Source organism: Geotrypetes seraphini, chromosome 10 (genome assembly GCF_902459505.1).
Source record: "Geotrypetes seraphini chromosome 10, aGeoSer1.1, whole genome shotgun sequence".
NCBI lineage: Eukaryota > Metazoa > Chordata > Amphibia > Gymnophiona > Dermophiidae > Geotrypetes > Geotrypetes seraphini.
The window spans coordinates 1431653-1456727 of record NC_047093.1 but is presented as its reverse complement, the minus strand read 5'-3'; the positions used below and the strand labels follow the sequence as shown (position 1 = coordinate 1456727).

The following is a 25075-nucleotide window of genomic DNA, read 5'->3' as shown; positions in this document are numbered from 1 at the left end:
GTCCCGAAGCTGTGTGTGTGGACAATGGAACAGGGGATCTCAAAACAGGATGGTCCTGTTCAAAACGGGATGTATGGTCACCTTAGGTATGATTAAAGGTACAACAGGAAGTATGATTAAAGGTACAAGGGGGGTATGATTAAAGGTACGAGGGGGATGATTAAAAAGGTACTGGGGGCATATGGGGGATGATTTAAGATACTGGGGGTATGGGGCCTGCTAGCCTGCCTGACACTAGGCCTGCCTGCTCTGTGCCCTGTCCCTGCCTACCACTAGACCACCAGAGGGGGGGACAGGGTAAAGAGCCTGGCAGGGAGGGGGGACAGGGTGCAGAGTTTGGCAGGGAGTGTGGGGTTGGGTGCAGAGCCTGGCAGGAAGAATTTGGTTCAGAATGTTTTTTTTCTTGTTTTCCTCCTCTAAATCTAGGGTGCGTCTTATGGTCAGGGGCATCTTTTTTCAACATCAAGTGTGTAGATCAAAGGACTCAGGCACTACACACTGCAAATAAAATCAATATAAAAAGCTTATCCTTCCAGCTTCCTGATGTAGCTTAGCGAAACACAGAGAAGATAGCCTTATTTCAGGAGCTGAGGCGCCTGCTGGAGTATACTAATTTGCCAGGAGAAGTTCTATCGAAAATGACAACTACAAATCAGTTCTCTTATTTCCACCTGCTGGTAGATGTGTGCTATCCCACTAGTCTCTGAATTCATCTGCTGCTGTTGCTAAGGAAAAATTTACTAGTGTCAACAAGGACCCCATTCACCCTCCCCATCCAAATTATCCACCGCCCCCCCCCATCCTTCCATTCTCTATCTAAGGTCAGTGCTAACAGCAGCTATATAATTAATATTAAGCATTGGGAAGTTGCTTTGCTGCGCTGTTCTTGCAGTATGCTTATGTTTATTTAAGATTTACTCTACTGCTCCAGCATTTTACTGACCTAAGCATTTTACAATGTATCAAACTAAAATGAAATTAGGTACTTGAGAAAAACTCCCCTATCTATCCCAAAGGCTCACAATCTAGCTAAAGTACCTGATCAACATATAATACATTTCCAAGATCAAAAATCAAAGAAATAGAAAATTAAAAATAAAATAAAACAAATTTAAGAGAGAGAAAAGTCTCTGAAGCGGCTGATAGCAAAGCGTCATATTTTAGTGCAGGTCTTAATATATTTCACAGATCCGTCACTGGCAGAGCTTGAGAGCATCAAAGAAATTAACATTTCTAAAACATATCCACTAAAACTGTTATATGAAATAAATAAACCCAAATCAACACAAATTAAGGCAGATTGCGGTTCCCATTCCATTATTCAATTCGGGAGAGCCAGTTGAAAAAAATGTGCTTTTAGATGTCTCTTAAATTTTTGAAAGTATTTGCCAGTATTTCATTGACCAGTGCTGGAGTTTTGAGCATCTGTGTCATTTTTGGAAACAGGCCCCTGTAAAAAGGTATGTAAATGTAGGTAGTATTGATTTGCGAGCACTAACCCTTACCAGTGATGAAAGAAGAAATTTAGGATATCTGATTTGTTTGCATTTGTTTCAGACTCATAATTAGCCCTAGTGAGGTTATAGTTTGAGAAACAGTGAATAAAATGTAATCTGCAAATAATATTCTCTTCTTTCCGTTCCCAGACCTTTAATCGTCTCATTTGCCTTCACAATCTAAGCCAAGGTTTCTCTATATAGCAGACTTACCCATGATAAGAACCTTCCATTAATTTCCAGTTTCTCCAGTACACTCAATATGAAATTCAGCATTGGGCACTTTATTAGTACGTATTTATGATTTATTTTAAACATTTCTTAGGTTACATCCAACGTACACAGTCTCCTTGCAAAACATCATGCTGAACAACTGCACCCCTTCATCACATAAATGCTTTTCAAATAAACTGTGTTTTCAGCAAACGATGAAACTGATCCATATTCTTACGGAAGCACAAACTACTTGGGGTAAAGCATTCCATAAGTCTTCAGCCACTATGGAAAATGCAGATGAACTTGAGGCTCCATTCCCTGCAGTTTCAACCACCACATGCCTTGCTGTTTCCAATCAGGTATGTGCATGGTCGTACACGATCCCATGTATCGCCAACTCTAAACCAATGTAACTGTCTCAAGATCAGCATCGTATGAGTTGAACAATCCACAACCATTAAGGGAAAGGGGAAATGGAAAAGAGAATGGGACCTTTTTTTGTGGTTTCACATTCAAAGCAGTTTACATATACACAGGTCTTTTGTATCTGTTAACTGCAATGCCATCAATCTACATAAAATGTAATTTGCATTTGCATTTTATAGTTTTATAATCACCTGAGCTGCTTTGTTAAAAAGTCATTTCACTGTAAGGGTTTACTCTAGGAACTGATCCAAATCTCCTTTTAAACTCTGTTTTGCTTTGATCTGCACATCCCAGGAACTGTTCCCACAGTACTTGCCTGTGAAGTTCTTCACATACTATGCTTGTGAGCTGCATAAGCCAAAGATTCTTCATCTTTCTTTTCCAAAGATGAGTACTTCCTTTCTTGCAGTCTATGACCTCCTCCTTCTCTCAGAAGGCAATACATACTCAGGACTGGCGGTCAAAGCTTTGTTCCTGCAGGGCACCATGCAGTGTCGGGGTGGAGAAGACAATGCAAAGATCTGAAGCTTTAGAACACAAGGGAACAAAAATCAGTCTGGCATATGCCTTCCATCATATGCTTTGTGGTCAGATTTATGATTGATATTAATTATTCAAGAATTACAGAATACTTCCTGAAAACAGCATGTAGAAACAAAATTAAATTCATTCAATGATCCCACTAGTAGAGTAGCCTGCTGGCTCCAATTCCAGTTCTCCCACCAATCTTCCTTGTGAGCTTAGTCAAATCACTTCACTTGCCACCATCTCTATTGGCTACCAAAGTAATGCCTCATTCCACCAATGCCTAAGAGCCAACCTCAGCAGTGATATCACAATGGCTTGATTAGATGGCAACTTCAGCATTTGGAACCTAGGACAATACCAGGTGGACTTAACAGTCTACTGCCCAGAAATAACAAAGACGAGACAAGTTAATTTAATCATATATTTTTAATGAGTATAACTAATGGGCAGACTGGATGGACCGTTCAGGTCTTTATCTACCATCATTTACTATGTTACCTCAGTATCACAAAGGAAAAATCTCCCCGCTCCCCAAAGAAACAGCAAGCAGTTTCTTTGGGGAGTGGGGAGATTTTTCCTTTGTGTAGTTCTTGTTTCCTCTCCCCCATTTTTGGGTTTGTTGGATGTTCTACCTCAGTATTACAGCATAGTTAATCTAGTGGTAGGTTTTTTTTTATATTGGTGTAAAGAAAGATTAGGTTCTTACCTCAATAATCTTCTTTCTTGTAGATGTGTCTAGTAATCCTGAACCATAGGGTTGCTTGCAGAATGCCTTCAATCATCTTTAAACTCCGCCTCCTTCCAAGGAAGCTGCTCCTGCCCTCTCAGTTTGTACAAAAGCAATAAAGTAACATTGTAATGACAGACATAACCAGAAGGAGGGAAACGGGGAAAAAGTCCCAACACTACAATTCAGTTCTGCTCTGTAACAAACATATCCATTAACATTATAACATTCATAAGAACATAAGCATTGCCTCTGCTGGGTCAGACCAGGGGTCCATCGTGCCCGGCAGTCCGCTCCCGCGGCGGCCCTCCAGGTCCATGACCTGAAAGTGTTCCCTATCTAACCTAAAATGTCCATACCCTATTCGCTCAATGTCCTGTAAGGTAAACCTCTATCTGTACCCTGTTATCCCCTTCAAGTAACTGATCAAAACAGGTACAAAAACCGTGTGCAACCGGCACTAATCTTACACATGTCCTGCTATCAAGGAGAGACTTAAACCAGACTGTAAATGCGAGTGTTTTCCTTTTTTTTCTGGTTTTAAAAAAGGGGTGGACAAGTTCCTGGAGGAAAAGTCCATAATCTGCAGTTGAGACAGACATGGAACGGTAGCATGAAATGCTGCTATTATTTGGGGATATTCCAGGTACTTGTGACTTGGATTGGCCTTCATCAAGACGGACTACTGGACTACATGGACCACTGGTCTGACCCAGTAAGGTTTTGCTTATGTTCTTAACAACTAAAATCAGACCCTTCTTAGAATAAAATAAATGCAAACGCCGCAGCTTACCTTGTCTCTGTATAAATCAAAAGCAGTAGACAACCAAATCCACAGTCGTCATTAAAATTCACTTCATTCCACTTAATACTTCTTCTTGGACAGTCAAGTCCACAACACACAACAGGATCCTTTCTTATTGTACCTATAGCAGAGTTCAAGCACTTCCTCTTCTTTAGAAAGCTATAAGAACAGCCACTCTGGGTCAGAATGATGGTCCATCTAGGACACAAGTATCTGGCAAACTTCCAAATTCAATGCTATCCACCCCAGGGATACTTAATGACCTTCCCCATGTCTATCTTGTGGCCTACCGCTGGTAACATCCTTTTCCTAAGAGTGAGATCCACTTACCACTACCAGAGGGGACCTGATGGGAGTCTAAGTTTAATTCCCACAAAGAGTCAGTGATAAGCTCTAACAGAGCCGAGAATCTGAACAACCAGCGGGCTGTGGAGTTATCCCCTTGATGAAGGGTAACCACTGTATCTTGCGCATTCACACCTGCCTGCGACCTTACATCCTCTGACAGGGAGGGCTTGCTCTGTGACAGCAAAAGCATGCAAATAGACCCTTCATCTTCTGAGTCTCCCTTGGAAAGGCTCACCGGATACTGGCCAGCCTCAAGACACTGGGTCAGAAATGCTCTGGGAGCTCCAGCCCCCTCGTTCACCTCCTGGTGGGCTGCCAGACATCCCCTGAGGATCTCATCCATCCAGATTAGCTCTCCACATCAGAGAAAATGTCCTCTTAGGTAATGCAGAGTCTCCTTTAGGTAACTCCAGCTTGTGTCTCTTGGGCGCCGTGGCCTCCGTGCTCCTGCACTTAGGATGACCACTGTTTTTGGGGCTCTGGAAGGATTTACTCCAAACTGATGGAGCGCCCCCCCCCAACTGTTCTTCGGCCCTAGAGAGCAAAGGGGAGGCTAAGCTGACCGCTCCTGCCCCTTTTTACGTGCTGTGTGTCACACAGCACAAGGGTGCTCTTTGGGTGTCCATCCAACAAAAATCTGGCATGAATTAAGGGTAAAGAAGCCCGAGGACACCATCCTTGCCAGTTTTGAGATAAAACGAGGTGATTTGAAGGTTCTGCAGAACTTTTTTAAAAAATCTGGAAATCAGGGGCGTGGCTTTGACGTGCTGAGAGATGGCTGTGTAGGAGATTGGCTCTGTGAAAGCAGGCAGTTTACTGAACTTTTAAGGGGAAAATAATAAAGAGAATTTTTAAAAAAGGAAGCATTAAGATTGTTAAAATGGCATCGGGGTTGGGTAAAGGAAATAAAAGTGTGATGGCAAACGGATCAAGCAGAGGAAAAAGGTCAAAACTGGAAGTGATTTCCCCTCAATCAGTTCCTTTGCCTGTGGAGGAGGTTGATAATAGAGATCTTTTGCGGGAAATTCAAAAGGTACAAGAAATTGTGTTAGAGAACTCAAGATATATAAAAGAAGTTAAAGATGAGATAGCAGGGTTAAAAAGCAGAATGGATATAGTGGATTTGAAAATGAATACTCTAGAGAAAAAGGTGGAAAAAACGGAAATGGAATCAGGGCAGTTTAAAAAGGCTCAGAAAGAAATTGAAATATTAAAGAGAGATTTTGAAGATTTGTCCAACCGCGAGAGGAGGTGCAATTTGAGGGTTCTTGGTCTACCTGAAGGGGTAGAAAAAAATGATTCAGTTACATTCATGACTAACTTTTTAATGAAGATTCTACCGATTAAAAGCAAATTTCAGTTGGAAGTGGAACGTGCACATAGGAACCCAACAAAAAGGCTAACTGCACAAAAAGGACACAGGCCAATGCTTATAAAGTTGCTCAGATATCAGCAAGTAGCTGAGATATTAGCGTTGGCTAAGGAGAATAAAGATATAAAGTGTCAGGACTCAAAAATATCAATAGTGCCTGATTTTGCAAGAGTGACAGCTCAAAAAAGGAAGATGTTGCTGGAAATGCGCCCGCAGTTAAAAGCTTTGGGTGCGAGATATGGGTTAATATACCCAGCAGTCATGAAAGTTATGTATGAAAATAAAACTTATAGTTTTGAAGAGGAAAGTAAATTAAAAGAATTTATAGAAAAATGTGAAGTGCCAATGAACACATAAAAGGAAATGAAAGTAAATGATATATGTTATCTGTTGAACATATTTTATTTGAAGAATACTGTTTTTTGGTTTTTTTTTTAATGATGCTGAAGAGAGAAGGAAAAGATTTGATAGAATATTCAGAATTTCAGTTAACAGTTTCAAATGACTAAAAAAAAAACAAAAACTTGATATTCTAAGGATTGCAATAACATGGTTTTGCCTGAAAGAGAAGGGGGCGCTGTGTGCTACAAGGAGTGAAACTGATATATAAAATGAAAATGGTACATGCAGCTCTTAATGAAGAAAGGCAATGGGAATTAAAGAAATCTAAATGTTGTTGAGTAAGATTGGTGAATATGGCAAACTGAAATATAGAAAGAGTGTGAGTCTGTATGATACGACCTGCTCTTTGAAAGTTGCCATACGTTTGAAAGAAATCAACAACGAAGAGCAGAATTTAGAAGAAAAGAAGAGAATGAACATGGAAGACGGCTTTTGGAAGAAAATTGGATAGATTACTTTTGATGGGTTGCAATAACATGGTTTTGCCTGAAAGAGAAGGGGGCGCTGTGTGCTACAAGGAGTGAAACTGAGATATAAAATTAAAATGGTACATGCAGCTCTTAATGAAGAAAGGCAATGGGAATTAAAGAAATCTAAATGTTGTTGAGTAAGATTGGTGAATATGGCAAACTGAAATATAGAAAGAGTGTGAGTCTGTATGATACGACCTGCTCTTTGAAAGTTGCCATACGTTTGAAAGAAATCAACAACGAAGAGCAGAATTTAGAAGAAAAGAAGAGAATGAACATGGAAGACGGCTTTTGGAAGAAAATTGGATAGATTACTTTTGATGGGTTGCAATAACATGGTTTTGCCTGAAAGAGAAGGGGGCGCTGTGTGCTACAAGGAGTGAAACTGAGATATAAAATGAAAATGGTACATGCAGCTCTTAATGAAGAAAGGCAATGGGAATTAAAGAAATCTAAATGTTGTTGAGTAAGATTGGTGAATATGGCAAACTGAAATATAGAAAGAGTGTGAGTCTGTATGATACGACCTGCTCTTTGAAAGTTGCCATACGTTTGAAGGAAATCAACAACGAAGAGCAGAATTTAGAAGAAAAGAAGAGAATGAACATGGAAGACGGCTTTTGGAAGAAAATTGGATAGATTACTTTTGATGGGTTGCAATAACATGGTTTTGCCTAAAAGAGAAGGGGCGCTGTGTGCTACAAGGAGTGAAACTGAGATATAAAATGAAAATGGTACATGCAGCTCTTAATGAAGAAAGGCAATGGGAATTAAAGAAATCTAAATGTTGTTGAGTAAGATTGGTGAATATGGCAAACTGAAATATAGAAAGAGTGTGAGTCTGTATGATACGACCTGCTCTTTGAAAGTTGCCATACGTTTGAAGGAAATCAACAACGAAGAGCAGAATTTAGAAGAAAAGAAGAGAATGAACATGGAAGACGGCTTTTGGAAGAAAATTGGATAGATTACTTTTGATGGGACAATGATATGTGATAGAATATTAAAAGCAATACACTAATGGAGTTTTTGGATACAAAAGTAGATATTGATAATATAGGATACAGAGATTTTATGGTTATTAAATGATTATAAAATAAGATTTACTCTCTGAGCATTTAGCATATGAATATTTTAATATATAAGGGAGTATAGATGACATATTTACATTATAAAATGAAAATTAATTAGTAAGTTATTACATAAGGGATATGAATTAATAAGTGTGAGTGGATAATGTGAATGTTGTGAATGCTTGAACAAGGTACTAGGATTTTGAGATATATAATAAATAAAATTAATGTTTAATATATTCTTTTAGGATGTATTAGAGAATGTTCAGAGATACATGGGGTAGAGAAATATTATATATTGCATAAGGTAAATATATAAAATATAACAAGATGCTTGTATAAGGTTAACATATATGATTAAATTGAAGTATTTCTTATATAGTTTAAGAAGTTTTTTTGGTTTTTTTTTATATTTTTTATTCTTTTTTTAAATTCTTACATCAATTGAAATACATGTAATACATTCAATTATGAAAAAACACTTGAAATTATTATTAAATGTTCTTACAATGTGAATTAAATAAACCCTTTATCAGAATTTTATATCATATTAATATTACAATAGTTTTCCCTCCCTACCCCTTCTATATGTTCTATACATGTGTTATTATATCTGATTAGTAGAATAATTTGTCAATGGTCCCCATATTTTATTAAATTTTTTAATATAACCTTGTTGTATTGCCAATACTTTTTCCATTTTATATATATGACAAATTGAATTCCACAAAAAAGTGAAATTCAATTTAGTGTAATCCTTCCAGTTCTGAGTAATTTGCTGTATGGCGACCCCTGTTAAAATTAATAAAAGTTTATTATTGTTAGCTGAAATCTGACTTTGTGTTCTCATTGCTGTTCCAAATAATATTGTATCATATGATAGTCCAACATGATTTTCTAATAAATTATTAATTTGGGGCCAAATTAATTTCCAAAAAGAATTAATGCAGGGACAAAAGAATAGTAAATGGTCCAATGTCCCCACTTCTATCCTACAATGCCAGCATCTATTAGATCTACTACTATCTAATTTTTGTAATCTCGTAGGGGTCCATAAAACTCTATGTAATATAAACAACCATGTTTGACTCATAGATGCTGATCTTGTAGTATGTATTCTCCAGGACCAAAATTTTTGCCATTGAGATGGAGAAATTATCTGTCCTATCTCAATACTCCAAATATCCCTAAGTCCTGATCTCTTTTTTTTGTTTAAAAATTCGTTTATATTCTTATACCATTTTGCTGCTTGGTGTCCTTGAAAATCCGCTTGAAAACAAAGGATTGGTAAACTATATTGAGTGTTTAGATTCTTCCATTCAGGGAACCCTTCCTGAATGGCCTGCTTATTGCATCCATTTAAAATATTGTGTTTTATCTAATCCAAATTTTTGTTGCAATTGTGAAAAACTAAGCAGTGATCCATTTATTATTATATCTTTTAAAGTACGTATACCTGCTTTTATCCATTGTTTCCATACTATTTTAAATCACCAATTTTGATCCTGGAGTTTACCCAAATAGATTGATTTAAAGATTTAGTCAATGGATTTTTTGATAAATTGCTTATAAATCTTAATGTTTTCCATGTGTCTGTTAGAATTCTATGATCTTTATATCTCTTAGGTATTGTTATATTAATGAAATGTTCTGGATGTAAAGGGAACATGAGGCGCCATTCTAAATATAACCAGTCGGGTACATTTTCCATGAGATCTGGGAGGATCCAATACATTCCTTGTCTTAAAATATAGGCTTGATGGTACCTATAGAAATTTGGAAAATTTACCCCTCCTTCCTTAATTGTTTTTTGTAATGATGCTAAAGCGATTCTTGGTCTTTTCCCAAACCAAACAAATTTTGTTAGTATATTGTTTAACTTTTTATAAAATGACCCCTGAAAAAATATTGGAATCATACTCATTTGAAAACAAACCACAGGTAAAATCATCATTTTAATTGTTTGGATTCTTCCCCACCAAGAAAGATGTAAAGGATTCCATTGCTCGCACATTTCTGTTATTTTCTTTAATAAAAGTTTTTCATTCTCTTTAACTGTTTCATCAATTGTATTTTTTATAAGAATACCTAAATATTTTAGTCCTTCCTCTTTCCATTTAAATGAATATGAATCAAATAATCCTTTGGTGCAATGGATATTAATTGGAAGAACTTCAGATTTTTCCCAATTGATTTTATATCCAGAAAACTTTCCAAATTTTTCTATTAAATTAAGTAGATGTGGAATGGTGTCTTCTGGTTCTCTTAAATATAATAATATATCATCTGCATATGCAGATAATTTAAATTCCCAATTAGAAAATGTGATTCCCTTTATTCCCTTAGTTTGATTTATTGCAATTAATAAGGGTTCTAGAACGATATCAAAAAGTAAGGGAGATAAAGGACATCCTTGTCTAACTCCCCTTAGCAAGTTAAATTTATCAGATAAGTTATTGTTTATATTTAATCTTGCTCCAGGGGAGCTATATGTTTGAATCATTTTAATAAAACCAGGTCCTATACCAAACCATTCTAGAGCTTGATACATAAACTTCCATTCTACTCTATCAAATGCTTTTTCTGCATCTAATGATATTAGAAAAGCTGGATCATTCAAATTTTGTGCTAAATTTAGAGAATGAAATGCTAATCTAGTGTTATGTGAAGAGTGTCTTTTAGCAACAAATCCTGTTTGGTGTATATCAATAATAAAAGGAAGAGCTTTTGCTAATCTTATAGCTAGCACTTTAGCAATTAATTTAGCATCTACATTCATCAAAGATATAGGCCTATAATTTGTTATCAATGTCGGATCCCTGTTTGGTTTTGGTAAGACAATTATAACAGAATCAGCCATAGTTCCTGATATATTTTCATTGTTTATTTGATATTGATATAAATTTAATAGATAAGGTAATAAAATATTTTGAAATGTTTTATAATATTCAACAGTATATCCATCTCCACCTGGAGCGGATCCAACTCTAAGAGCTTTCAATGCTGATTCTATTTCTTTTAAAGATATATGTTCTTCTAAACTTCCTTTTATATGATCCGGAATATTTGGTCCAATAAATGCCTTTAAAAATTCTATACCATCTTGTTCTTTATTTTCATAAGTATCAGAAGTATATAAATCCTTATAAAAATCAAGAAACTGTTTTATAATATCTTCATTACTAGTGTGTGTATTGCCCCGTTTATCCTTAATTGCAATTATCTTAGATTTTCTTTTTTTTTGCTTTAATAAAATTTGCTAATAATCTTCCATTTTTATTTGAATTTCCATAATACTGTACCTGCCGACAGAACATATCTTTCCTTACAATTTGAAAAGAAATCTCATTATATTTAATTTTTGTTTTTAATAATTTCTGCAATGTATCATGTTCCCATTTAGTAATTAATTTTTGTTCTAATAATTTAATTTCTTGTTCCAATTGTATAAATTGTTTTTTAAGTTGTTTTTTCATATATGCAGAATATGATATGATATTTCCTCTCATTGTTGCTTTATAAGCGTCCTATAAAATTTCAATGTTTATGTTATCCGAATTATTGAATTGAAAGAATTCATGCATTTTTTCTTTAATATCTTCTATAAATTTTATGTCTGCAAGTAAAGCATTATCAAATCTCCAAATTGGTTTAGAATAAACTGATATATCATTCTGCAGATCAATCCACACACCAGCATGATCTGATATAATAATAGGATCTATAATTGCTTTCATCATTTTTTGTGCTATGTTATTAGAAACGAATATATAATTAATTCTTGAAAAGGATTTATGGACCTGAGAGCAAAAAGAATATTCTTGATCATTAAAATGAAGGATACGCCATATATCTATTAAATCACAAGTTTGTATCAAATTATCTAATCCTAATGATTTCATAATTTTACTTGGTTTTTTATCCAAAATAGGATCCATTACAGCATTGAAATCTCCAGCTACTATTAAATTATTAGCAGCCAGTGGTAGTAATATCTGCTGAATATTTTTGAAAAACTCCATTTGATTTGAATTAGGAGCATATAAATTAAATAAGTCCAGGGTTGTATTCCTCAGATCCATTTTAATATGTACCCATCTTCCTAATGGATCAAATTTTATTAACTTAAAATCTGCTATACATTTTTTATTTATGAGAATAGCTACTCCTGCTTTTTTTCCAACAGCCGGTGCAAAAAAACATTTGGACACCCAACCCTCTTTTAGTTTATTAGATTCAATACCTGACAAGTGTGTCTCTTGTATGAAATAAATATCAGCTTTTTGCTTATGAAGAAAATCTAGTATTTTCTTTCGTTTGATTGGATGGTTAAGACCATTGACATTAAGAGAATAAATTTTAAGAGCCATTTAATTTAATAAGTAATATTTGAAGTAAAAATCTATAAATATATTTTTGATCAGATATCCACACATGTTTAATATTTATTCTTTTATTTATTATTAAACCCTTATTTTTTAGATTTTCTTTAATTAATTTCATCTCCCTTTTCCTACCCCCTCCCTTCCCTCCCCATTTAGCAAAAATAGTGTATACTTGGCAACATGCATATCAAGATCAGCCATAACACACTCCAAGAAGACCATTTAGCTTTCCAAATACAGTTTAAGTCATTAAATATTTAAATAATATTAAAATGTAAATAATTAATATATTATATATCTATGAATTCAGTCAGTTTCATATACATTTCTTAGGATATTTTAAAGTTCTATATTTAATATCATTAATTCATTAATAAATAAATAAATATAGTAGTTATCTTTTATTATATCCTAAAAAGCTTTTTCCTCTCATCTTATATTTTATTATAGTAATATCATTAATATGGGAACATAATGATATAGGAACAATAGTTTCACAAGTAAAGAATCTCCCCCCCCCCCCCATGAGAGATCACCGCTAAAATCACACACCAGGCACATACATCGTTTCTCCACTTATCTGATTCTCTCTTTCTCTCTTCTCATTTTTATTTTCTTCTTTTTCCTTGTCTTCTTTCTTCTTCTTTTCCTAAGGAGATTGTATTGAATAGTTCTTTACGATCTTCCAAAGTTCTTGTAATCCATTTTCTGATTTCTTTTTCTTCTTATATTTTATATTATATGTTCATGTTGTGTTTCTGGTATGAAAAAAAATCCATTTCCTGTGTTCCTCACGCATAGACCTTCGGGATTGTAAGTTTTTAAATTTTTAAGTCATTTTGAAGAGAGAAGAGGGAACACAATTCAAACAAGCATATATATGTGTCCGGTGTGCGACCCCGCAGCAGTCCCACCACAGGAAAAGAAAAACCTCACCCGAAAAACTATCCCCTTCAATTTTTTTTTTTTTAAATCTCTGATATTCCCACCAATCTATTCTGTCTGTAATCAATTTTAAAGCAGGCTTTTAGTTATATTATCTTTTCTATATTACATTCATTTAAATTTATGTTAACTTTCTTTCTTTTCATATTGTATATTATAATTATAATTATTTCCTGTTAAACTTACAAACATATAATTGCATTAAGCCTTTTAAAATTTTATTTGCATTTTAGAATGTCTGTTACATTCTAATTCTATTGTAAGAGAGACGTTGAAAATAATATATTTGAAGCTAATTAAAAACATTCTAAATCGTTGCATTTTGAAATATAGTAAATTCTTTAAAGTTATTTTCTCTATATAATTAATATATGATGATATATATAGTATAATATTTTTCCCAACATTTCTAATTAATAAATTAAAGACATATTATTCAAAATTAGGATGACATAGGTATTTCTTGAGTTTGAATAAATTTCTCTAGTTTCTCAGCATCATCAAATGTAAAAGTTTTATTTCCGATGGTAACCTTCATGTTTGCAGGATACATTAATCCAAACTTTGCACCTAATTCTCTTAGTTTTGGCCTCAATTCCAACAACTTTTTCCTTTTTATCGCTGTGTTTTTAGCAAAATCAGGAACAAAGTGGATATAAGCATCTTGATATTTAAGACCTTTATTTTGCTTTGCTAGTTGAAGTATTTCTAAGACCTGTTGGTGGCGCAATAGTTTGAATATAAATGGTCTTGGTCCATGTTGATTTTCTCCTCTCTTCATAGGCACTCTATGTGCTCTTTCTACCTCTATGGGATATTTTGTTTTTATCGGAAGTAGTTTGGGTAACAGATTTTCAATAAAGACTACCGGATTTCCCTTTTCTGCTCCTTCTGGTAATCCAATCAAACGGATATTACTTCTTCTTTCTCGATTAGAATAATCTTCAATTTCTTTAGTAAGTATTTCTATTTTTTTTCTATCCGTTCGACTGTAACTTGCTTCTTCTTCTACAAACATCATTCTTTCTTCTAGATTATTTGACTTTAATTCCAGGAGATCCATTTTTTTGTTTAGCGTTGAAACGTCCTCTGATATATTCGTAACTTTTTTTGTTAAAACTGATAGCATTTCTTTTATTTCCTTTAGTTCTTTTATTACTTCTATATCTGTCATTTTTGAACCTGTCTCCTGTTCCGGTTTTGCTCTTTTGCTGCTACCAGCCATCGCAAAGTCATTCTTGTTTTGTTTTCCTGTTGCCATCTTTTTATCTTATCTTCTTTATTTAATCTAAGCTTTTTTTCTTATTTTTTTTTTTTATTCTTTTAGACTTTTTGCAGTCTTTCAAGGTCTTTTTCTTGGAGCTCACTTATTAGCCGACCTTCCTCAGGCCACGCCCCCGTTTTTTAAAGAAGTTTTAAGTTTTAAAGAAACTTAGAAAAGAAGTAAGTACTAATATTTTTATTTTATGGTAAGGTACAATTATATTATAGAACGGAAGAGTTATAAGACTAAAAATGTCTTGGTTTCAATAAGATGGATATTGAATATAGTTAATATAAAGAATGGGTCTGATTTTGGATTGAAAAAAAAAAGTATATAGGGGAAAATAAATATTACGGAAAAGAGATTTGGAATGTTATGAAATTTTATCCCTTTGCTTATGATGATTCTCTTTTTATTATAAAGGTTTTTTAAGTTAATGATTGAATGGGTTTAAATTGCCTGTGGGGAGTTTATCTTTTGCTTGGCCACCATAGGCGTTTCGAAGTTTGCATTTATTTTGGGGAGGGAAGGGGTGGGAATGAGGGAGGGGATATGGGGGGGGTTTTTTAATGAGGATTTAAGGGGTGGTGTAAGTTTTTGGTATGAGGAAAAAGTTTATATTTTATTTTTGAGATGGATATATTTGTATAATAAATTTCATTTATATAATGGGTTTTAAAATTTTCTCCTTGAACGTAAATTGCCTCAATCACCCAATAAAAAGGAAAAGGTATTGTCATATATTAAGCAACAGAATATAGATATTTGTTTTCTACAGGAGACACATTTGTCTGGGTCAGAATCCATGAAGCTGTCAGGTAATTGGATAAAACAGTGTTTATTTGCACCAGCGATAAAAAAAAAAGACAGGAGTAGCAATCTTGATTAACAAAAAATGTTCGGCAACATTTAATATGGTTAAGGCAGATCCTCTAGGAAGGTGGGTACTTGTTGACATGAGCATAGGTAATACTACAATGGCGTTATTAAATATATATGCCCCTAATTTGAATCAAAGTGAATTCTTTAAATCTCTACAACAATTAGTATTACCACTGGCTGCTACTAATTTAGTGGTAGCGGGGGATTTTAATGCTGTTATAGATCCAATAATGGATAAAAAACCTAGTAGAATTATGAAATCAATGGGTTTAGATAATTTAATGCAATCATGTAATTTAAAAGATATATGGCGTATTCTTCATTTTAATGATCGGGAATTTACATTTTGTTCGCATGTTCATCAATCATTTTCAAGAATTGATTATATTTTTGTTTCAGATCAGATGTTACAGCAAGTTGAAAAAGCTGCCATAGAACCAATAGTAATATCAGATTATGGTGGTATATGGATAGAAGTAAATTTAGTAGATCAGGAAAATTCCAAACCTGTATGGAGGTTTGATAATGCATTGCTTGCTGATTCTAAATTCTGTACAGAATTTCAGGTCAAAATTAATGAATATTTTATACTTAATGATTTAGAGGAAATATCGACTGAAATTTTGTGGGATGCTTTCAAAACAACTATGAGAGGACAAATTATTTCATATTCTGCATATAATAAGAAACAGCTAAGAAAGCAGTTTGTAAGCTTGGAAAAAGAGATTAAAAATTTAGAATTACAATTGGTTAACAAGTGGAAACAGGCTACATTTCAAATATTGTTAAAAAAAATGTGAATATAATGAGGTTTCCTCTAGGTTAGTAAGGAAGGACATTTTTGCTCAGCAAGCATTGCATTATGGTAGTTCAAATAAGGCTGGAAGATTATTGGCAAATTATTTAAAAGCAAAGAAAAGGAAAGAGAAAATAGGCATAATTAAAGATGATTTAGGGAATTCTCATTCTCAGATTGGAAATAAATTAAAACAATTTTTGAATTATTACAATTCCCTTTATTCTTCTGAGTCTTATGCAAATAAATAGAAAGATGGGTTGGATTTTTTGAGTTTAGTTGAAGGTCCTAAGGTTCCTGATCATATAAAAAGAAGTTTAGATGAACCTATATCACTAAAAGAGTTACAAACAGCCATGAAGTCCCTTAGAGTTGGGACCGCTCCAGGTGGGGATGGATTTACGGTAGAGTTTTATAAAGAATTTCAAATTTCCCTTTTACCATATTTGTTAAAATTATATCAGGATCAACTGAATAAAGGTTGTATTTCAGGCACTATGGCAGAATCTTTAACTATTGTTTTGTCAAAGCCAAATAGAGATCCAACATTGGTTTCAAATTACAGGCCTATTTCTTTAATAAATGTAGATGGTAAATTATTAGCTAAGATTTTAGCATTAAGATTGGCTAAAGCTCTTCCGCATATAATAGGTATGCATCAAACTGGATTTGTTGCTCAAAGACACTCTTCCAATAATACTAGATTGGCATTTCAGATGTATTATTTAACAAAACAAATTAATGATCCGGCTTTTTCAGTATCATTAGATGCTGAGAAAGCTTTTGATCGTATAGAATGGAAATTCATGTATCAAGCTATGGAATGGTTGGGTATTGGTTCCGGATTTGTACAAATGATTCAAGCACTGTATAGCTCCCCGACTGCTCGTTTATATATAAATAATAATTTTTCGGATGCTTTTAAATTGCAGAGGGGGGTTAGACAGGGTTGTCCGTTATCTCCTTTGCTTTTTGATATAGTACTTGAACCCTTGTTATTAGCTATTCGACAGGCAAGGGACATACAGGGTATTCCATGTGCGGGAGTGGATTATAAAGTATCCGCTTATGCGGATGATATTTTGCTTCATTTGAGAAATCCGGAAACAACAATTCCATGTCTACTTGAAGTAATTGATACATTTGGAAAATTCTCAGGATACAAAATAAATTGAACTAAATCGGAAATTTTACCTTTAAATGTGTATTGTACAAAAGGTATATTTGATTATTTTCCTTTTATTTGGAAAGAAGATGGAATAAAATACTTAGGCATTTGGTTGAAAAATACACTCGAAGAGACAATGAGAGTAAATGAAAAATTTTTATTACAAAAAGTAATAGAGTTGTGTGAGCAATGGAATCCTTTGCATTTGTCATGGTGGGGAAGAGTTCAAACTGTTAAAATGATGATTCCGCCTGTGGTTTGTTACCAATTGGGCATGATACCAGTGTTTTTTCAGGGGTCTTTCTATAAAAAGTTAAATAGTATTCTGGTTAAATTTATTTGGCTGGGTAAAATTGCAAGAGTTGCTCTAGTGTCTCTACAAAGGCCAATTAAGGAGGGTGGGGTAAATTTCCCCAATTTTTATAGGTATCACCAATCCTATATCATGCGCCAAGGTATGTATTGGGTCCTCCCAGAGCTTTTGGAACAACTGCCAGACTGGTTATGGGTTGAGAGGTCGCTTATATTCCCACTTAGACTTGATCTTCTGCTCAGTATAAAGATGCCTAGAGTACGTAAGGACAATAGAGTATTAATGGATACTTGGAAAACATTAAGATTTGTAGACAAATTAACTCCTGAGTCTATTGGAAAATCTACACATCAATCTATTTGGGTAAACTCCAAGATACAAATAGGCGGGTTTAAGGTTGTCTGGAAAGATTGGATTAAAGCAGATATAAGATCCTTAAATGGGAGAGTTGGAAGTCTTAGCCAACAAAAAGGGCCTAGACATAATCGGAGTCACAGAAACATGGTGGGCTGATGACAATAAATGGGATGTGGCTTTACCAGGGTTCAAACTCTACAGGAGAGATAGGCCACACAAAAAAGGTGGAGGAATAGCGCTATATATAAAGGATTCCATACATTCAACCAGGATGGAAACAACAGAAAGGGCGGATGACTTGGAATCACTATGGGTTAAGCTATCCGGAGGAACTGGAGCAGACATAAAATTGGGTCTGTACTATCGCCCATCGGGACAAACGGAAGAAATCAACCAGGATCTGGAGGCTGAACTGGGCAGGTATGCAAAAGCAGAAGTGTAGTGGTGATGGGGGACTTCAACTACCCGGGAATAGACTGGAGTATAGGGCACTCAAACTGCATGAGGGAGACCAAATTCCTGGAGGTCACGAGGGACTGTTTCATGGAACAATTGGTCATGGAACCAACACGGGGAGATGCCACTCTTGACCTAATCTTCACCGGACATGGGGGACCCGCTAAAGAGGTGGTGGTACTAGCCCCAGTAGGAAACAGCGATCACAACACGATCCAGTTCAGGCTAGAAATTGGATCATCAAAGGTGAAAAGAACTACAACGACAGCACTGAACTTTAAAAAAGGGAATTATGATGCCATGAGGAAAATGGTGGGAAAGAAACTCAACGACACCACAAGGAAGATGGAGTCTGTAGAAAAAGCCTGGACCTTACTCAAGGGCACGGTGCACGAAGCACAAAACCTGTGCGTCCCCAAGTTCAGGAAAGGGTGCAAGAAAAATAGAACAAAAAACCCAGTGTGGATAACAAATGCAGTGAAAAGGGCGATAAGTGACAAGAAGGCATCATTCAAAAAATGGAAAAAGGACAAATCAGAAGACAACCAAAAGGAGCACAAAAAACACCAAAAGGAGTGTCACCGAGTGATTAGGAAAGCAAAAAGAGAATATGAAGAGAGACTGGCGGGGGAAGCAACAAACTTCAAATCATTCTTCAGGTACGTCAAGGGGAAGCAACCAGCAAGGGAGGAAGTAGGACCCTTGGATGATGGAGACAGAAAGGGAGTGGTAAAAGAGGAAAAGGAGATAGCTGACAGGCTAAATGAGTTCTTCACTTCAGTCTTCACGAGGGAGGACACAACCAACATTCCGGAACCCGAAGAGATCGTAAAAGGAGATCAGGATGAAAATCTGGTCCAACTAGAGGTAAGCAAAGTGGATGTCCTCAGGCAGATAGACAGGCTAAAGAGCGACAAATCGCCAGGTCCGGACGGCATTCACCCAAGGGTACTCAAGGAACTAAGGAACGAAATAGCTGAGCCACTTAGACAAATATGCAACCTATCCTTAAAAACTTGAGAGATTCCAGAAGACTGGAAAATAGCAAATGTCACGCCCATCTTCAAGAAAGGCTCAAAGGGAGACCCAGGAAACTACAGGCCGGTGAGCTTGACCTCGGTCCCGGGAAAGATGATGGAAGCGCTGATTAAAGACTGCATCTGGGAACACATCGAAAACACGGGGCAGCTAAAGCCGAGCCAGCATGGCTTCTGCAAGGGCAGGTCATGCCTCACAAACTTGTTATACTTATTTGAGGGGGTAAACAGCCAGGTGAATAAAGGGGAATCTATAGACATCATTTACCTTGACTTCCAAAAAGCCTTCGACAAGGTACCAAATGAAAGACTGCTAAGGAAGCTATGGAACCATGGGGTGCAAGGGGAGGTCCACCGATGGATCAAAAACTGGCTGGCGGACAGGAAACAGAGGGTTGGAATAAAGGGCCATTACTCATACTGGCAATGGGTCACGAGCGGAGTTCCGCAGGGGTCGGTGCTGGGACCGCTCCTGTTCAATATATTTATTAACGACCTGGAGGCAGGAACAAAATGTGAGGTTATTAAATTTGCGGATGACACCAAATTATACAGCAGGGTTGAAAGCAAGGAGGACTGCAAAAATCTCCAAAAAGATCTGACAGCGCTGGAAGAGTGGGCCAAAAAGTAGCAAATGAGCTTCAACATAGGGAAATGCAAGGTCATGCATGTAGGGAAAAAGAACCCGATGTTCACTTACAAAATGGGGGGATCACCGCTAGGGGTGAGTAACCTTGAAAGAGACCTGGGAGTGATGGTAGACACATCGTTGAAGGCTTCGGCGCAGTGCGCCACAGCCTCAAGGAAGGCAAACAGAATGTTGGGTATCATTAAGAAGGGTATCACGACCAGGACGAAGGAAATCATCCTGCCACTGTATCGTGCAATGGTGCGCCCGCACCTGGAGTACTGTGTCCAGTACTGGTCGCCGTACCTCAAGAAGGACATGGCGGTACTTGAGAGAGTCCAGAGAAGAGCAACAAAGCTAATAAAGGGTATGGAAAACCTCTCATATACTGACAGACTGAAGAAACTGGGGCTTTTCTCCCTGGAAAAGCGGAGACTTAGAGGAGACATGATAGAAACCTTCAAGATCATGAAGGGCATAGAAAGAGTAGATAGGGACAGATTTTTCAAATTACGGGGAAACACAAGTACAAGGGAGCACTCAGAGAAATTGAAAGGGGAAAGGTTTAGAACAAACGCCAGGAAGTTCTTTTTCACTCAGAGGGTGGTGGATATATGGAACGCGCTACCGGAGGATGTGATAAGCAGGAGCACGCTACAGGGCTTCAAAGAGGGTCTGGACAGGTACCTGGAGGACAAAGGGATTGAGGGGTACAGATAAGAGTAGAGGTAGGTAATAGGGATAGGATTAGAGGATTAGAGGCAGTTACAAAATTAGTCACGGACACTGTTCAGGCAATTAGGCCTGATGGGCCGCCGCAGGAGCGGACCGCTGGGCAGGATGGACCTCTGGTCTGACTCAGCGGAGGCAACTTTAAATAATCTTTAAATAATCATTATAGCTTAGAATTCCTATGTTTCCAGGCAGATTTTCTGGGTCACCAGGCCGCAAAGTGGTATAAAATTTTATCTAATTATTTGAATAAGAAACCTAAAAATGGATTAAGAGATATTTGGAGCATTGAGATTAAGCACCAGATTAATGCATCTCAATGGCCACGTATTTGGTCTTGGAGAATTAAAGGTACGATGTCGGCATCTATTAGGCAAACATGGTTTTTCTTGTTGCATAGAGCATTCTGGACCTCTACTAGATTACAAAAATTAGATTGCTCTAAGTCTAATAGGTGCTGGCATTGTAAAATTGAAATTGGAACTTTAGATCATCTTTTATTTTATTGTCCATGTATTCAGGCATTTTGGTTATCAATCTGGGATCAAGTTAATCTTTTAATGGAAAATCATGTGGCATTGTCATATGATACAGTTCTATTTGGAATGTGTATGAGATCTAAAAGCCAAATATCTGCAGCAAATAATAAGCTTCTGATGATCCTTACAGGTGTAGGGATACAACAAATAACACTTAATTGGAAGAATTGTTCTAGACTAAATTACAGCTTCTGGTGGAACTCAGTGTGTCATCTGTACAAAATGGAAAGGTTAATTGCAGTACAAAATGGTTATTTTAATAGATTTCAGGATGTGTGGGGGCCAATAATAAAATATTATAATGATTAATGTTAATTTATTATTCTTTTTCCTTATGTGATAATTGAAGGAAGGGAGGGGTGGGGGAATTAGGGAGAATTGCATATATATTGCATATTTTTAAATGATTAATATACATATGAATTTTATTATTTGTGTATGGTTATGGGAGGGGGTGGGATATAAAGTTTTTAGATACACATTGTGATGGAATTTTGTATTTAATGTACACTTGATGTATGTATTAAAATGAATAAAGATTTGGAAAAAAAAAATCTGGAAACCCAAGATGGCTACTGCGACAGCGTTTTGGTGCTAAAAACGGCTCCAAAATGGCTTAAAATAAAAACCCCCAGTGAAAAAGGGATTTTAAGAGATGTAGAAACCTGGAAAAAAAAAGGTTTTAAAGAACCCCCACCCCTGAATTTCCTCTTAGGCTGTAACAGCCTTACTCACTGTGACAAGTGCTAGATATGTGTTGCAGCCTGCCTCAGCTCCTAACGTAGCTGGATCTGGGAGAAGAAATCATTGCCTTAAACAGACCGCTCCGCCAATGCTGAATCTTTGGGCTGCCAGTCAGACTGGAGTCTCACTGAACCTTGAACCCCCGCAGACTTGTGGATGTGAAAGGGGGAGGCAAAACACAACTGGCACCCTGCGGAGCCCCACTAAGGTCCCTACGGATGCTTGACAGCCAGCACTGAAGCCCCTGTGACCCAGTAGGCGAACAATGCTACAAGGGGAACAGATCCTGAGTTCCAGAAAAGTTTCTGCAGGCTGGTTAACAGGTACCACAGAGGAATTGGCCTGTCACTTGCAGACCTCAGTCTGCTTCTCCTCCATGCAGGCAGAGCTGAACACTTGACAAGAGGAGCTCTGAGCACCAATCTGTCAAAAAAATAGCAAAAAAGACCAAAAAAGAATAAAGAAATAGACAGATTAGATCAGAAAGACTCCTTCCGATTCATGTGCAGAAGGAATAATTGAAGGGGGCAGCAGAGCTCTCTAGTGAAGGAGGAGGAATTCAAAAGCTAGAGAGGATTCCTTCTGCATGGCTCACATGCATGGGGATATTACCTGTCTTTCCAGAATGACACACCTATTGCACTAGAAAGGCGGTTAATAAATCTCAATACATAGGTTTACAAAAAAGTGGACTAATGTAATAATGATGTTTAATGACTTATTATTGGCAAATGATGTAGAGATTTCTCTAAAAAGTTGAGCACACATTGGGTAGGTCATTGTTTGGTTGAACTATTTTAATCCAGCAATGGTTTTAAAAGAAGAACTAATAAGAAAAACACTTTCACTAAGAAAAATGCATAGTGTTAGATGATATATGAATAACACACCAAAGGCTTAATTGCAATTTGAAAAATGGAAGAAAAAGCCTCAGACAAGGGCCCTCCCACCTCCACAAAGGATGTTTTAAAGGTGATTAGCTGTTCACCTCATTGGCAAAAAACCTCCATTACATTGCAAGAAAAAAGCAGGAGATGTGTTTGGCGTCCCATTTGAAGTTTGATCGGATACTTTACACCCTGAGGCAGCAGATTTGTGAAACGCTGGCCACCGTTGGTGTAACGATCAACAGAAGATAAGTTGAAAGTCATTTCTTTTATCTTTTAATATCTTCTTCAAACATAGATAGCACAGCATAGAGCTTTTTTCTTGCAGTGTAATGGAGGTTTTATGCCAATGAGGTGAACGCCTAACCACCTTTAAACCATCCTTTGTGGAGGTGGGAGAGCCCTTGTCTGAGGCTTTTTCCTCCGTTTATTCAAATTGCAATTAAGCCTGAGGTGTGTTATTCATATACCTCTATGTATATGAATAACACACTATGCATTTTTCTTAGTGAAAGTGTTTTTCTTAGTAGTATTGATTTTTCACAATATCCGAGTCTTTTTGGCTTTAAAAGAAGAACTAACAGGCCTGGAGTACTGCAGAATCTTAGTCCTATAAGTCCCATTTCTTTTTGTCTCCAGAGTGTATTATGCCTCCCTGCAGGTCCTTCCCTCCTTGTAGTGCCTCAAAGTTGCTTGGGATGGCATAAGGCAACATAAAACTATTCTTCAAAGAGACCTTTGCTCCAGAGGAGTGTGAGGCACAGTGGTTAAAGCTAAAGCTTCAGCACCCTAGTGTTGTGGGTTCAAACTCACACTGCTCCTTGTGACCCTGGGCAAGTCACTTAGGCCCTGATTCTCCAAAGTGCATCCCAATTTTAGGCGTCCTACAGCTGTCTAATCAGCCAATCGGGATGCACGTTTAAAAAAAAAAAATGCTCCCCAGGCAAGCCTGAAGGCGCCTCCGGGAGCCTAGGGAGACCCGCAAGATGCCTAAGCTCGTCTAAGGGCCTTAGGCTGAACCTAGGCGGCCCTACGCGTCTCCCTAGTAGAGGAGAAGCTTAAAATGTAGGCCAGCAAAATGCTGGCCTACATTGTAAGTAGACGCGGCCACTATACTTATCGCGGCAAGGGATCTCTCTGCTGCTATAAGTATAGCGGGCCATGGCCCCCTGACCAGGAGGGTGCCCAAACCCTCTGCCCGAAGACGCACCACCCCCCGACACTACCGACCGCCCCCCCACGACATTACCGATCTCCCCCCCCCCCCGACAATATCTTTCGCTGGCAGGAGGTTGTCCAATCCCTCCTGCCCGAAGACGCACCCCCCCCCGGCGCTAACAACCACCAAACCTCCACTCCACCAAACCTGTTCTTAGATGGGTCTTGCACGTCTTGAGCCGGCAGGCACGCCTCGTCGAAATGAAGCGGGCCCGCCCCTTCCCGGCCCATCCCGCCGAAGCCTAAGGCCTGATTGGCCCAGGCTCTAGAAGCCTGGACCAATCAGGCCTTAGGCATAGCGGGTCCGCCCATCCCCACTTAATCTAAGCCCTGATTGGCCAATCAGACCTTAGACTTAGTGGGGATGGGCGGACCCGCTATGCCTAAGGGCTGATTGGTCCAGGCTTCTAGAGCCTGGGCCAATCAGGCCTTAGGCTTCGGCGGGAAGGGGCGGGCCCGCTTCATTTCGACGAGGCGTGCCTGCCGGCTCAAGATGTGCAAGACCCATCTAAGAACAGGTTTGATGGAGTGGAGGTTTGGGGGTTGTTAGCGCCGGGGAGGGGTGCGTCTTCGGGCAGGAGGGATTGGAGGGGGGGGCGGTCGGTAGTGTCGGGGAGGGGCGGTCGGTAGTGTGTGGGGGGGGTGTGTCTTCGGGCAGAGGGTTTGGGCACCCTCCTGGTCAGGGGGCCACGGCCCGCTATACTTATAGCGGCAGAGAGATCCCTTGCTGCGATAAGTGTAGCGGGCCATGTCTAATCTAACCCGTTTCTCTAACCCGCGTCTGTAACATGGACGCCGGTTACAGAATCGGTGTTTAGTTTAGGCCGATTCTGAATAGGATGCCTCTCCCGGGCGTCCTAT

The 25075-nt window shown here is 37.5% G+C and overlaps 1 protein-coding gene across 4 annotated transcripts in view; it reads right to left on the bottom strand.

Moving 5' to 3' along the window:
• Window positions 1-1257: 1257 nt before the first annotated feature.
• RFNG (RFNG O-fucosylpeptide 3-beta-N-acetylglucosaminyltransferase) overlaps window positions 1258-25075 on the bottom strand; it is an 85782-nt gene continuing 61964 nt past the window's right edge. For 2 of the 4 annotated variants that reach the window (XM_033962208.1, XM_033962209.1), the window contains one exon: window positions 1260-2665. In XM_033962208.1, coding sequence (XP_033818099.1) covers window positions 2599-2665 — 67 coding nt within the window. In that variant the 3' untranslated portion in view covers window positions 1260-2598. Of the gene's footprint in view, window positions 2666-25075 lie in introns of all 4 variants that reach the window. The other 2 variants (XM_033962211.1, XM_033962210.1) reach the window with 2 other exon arrangements.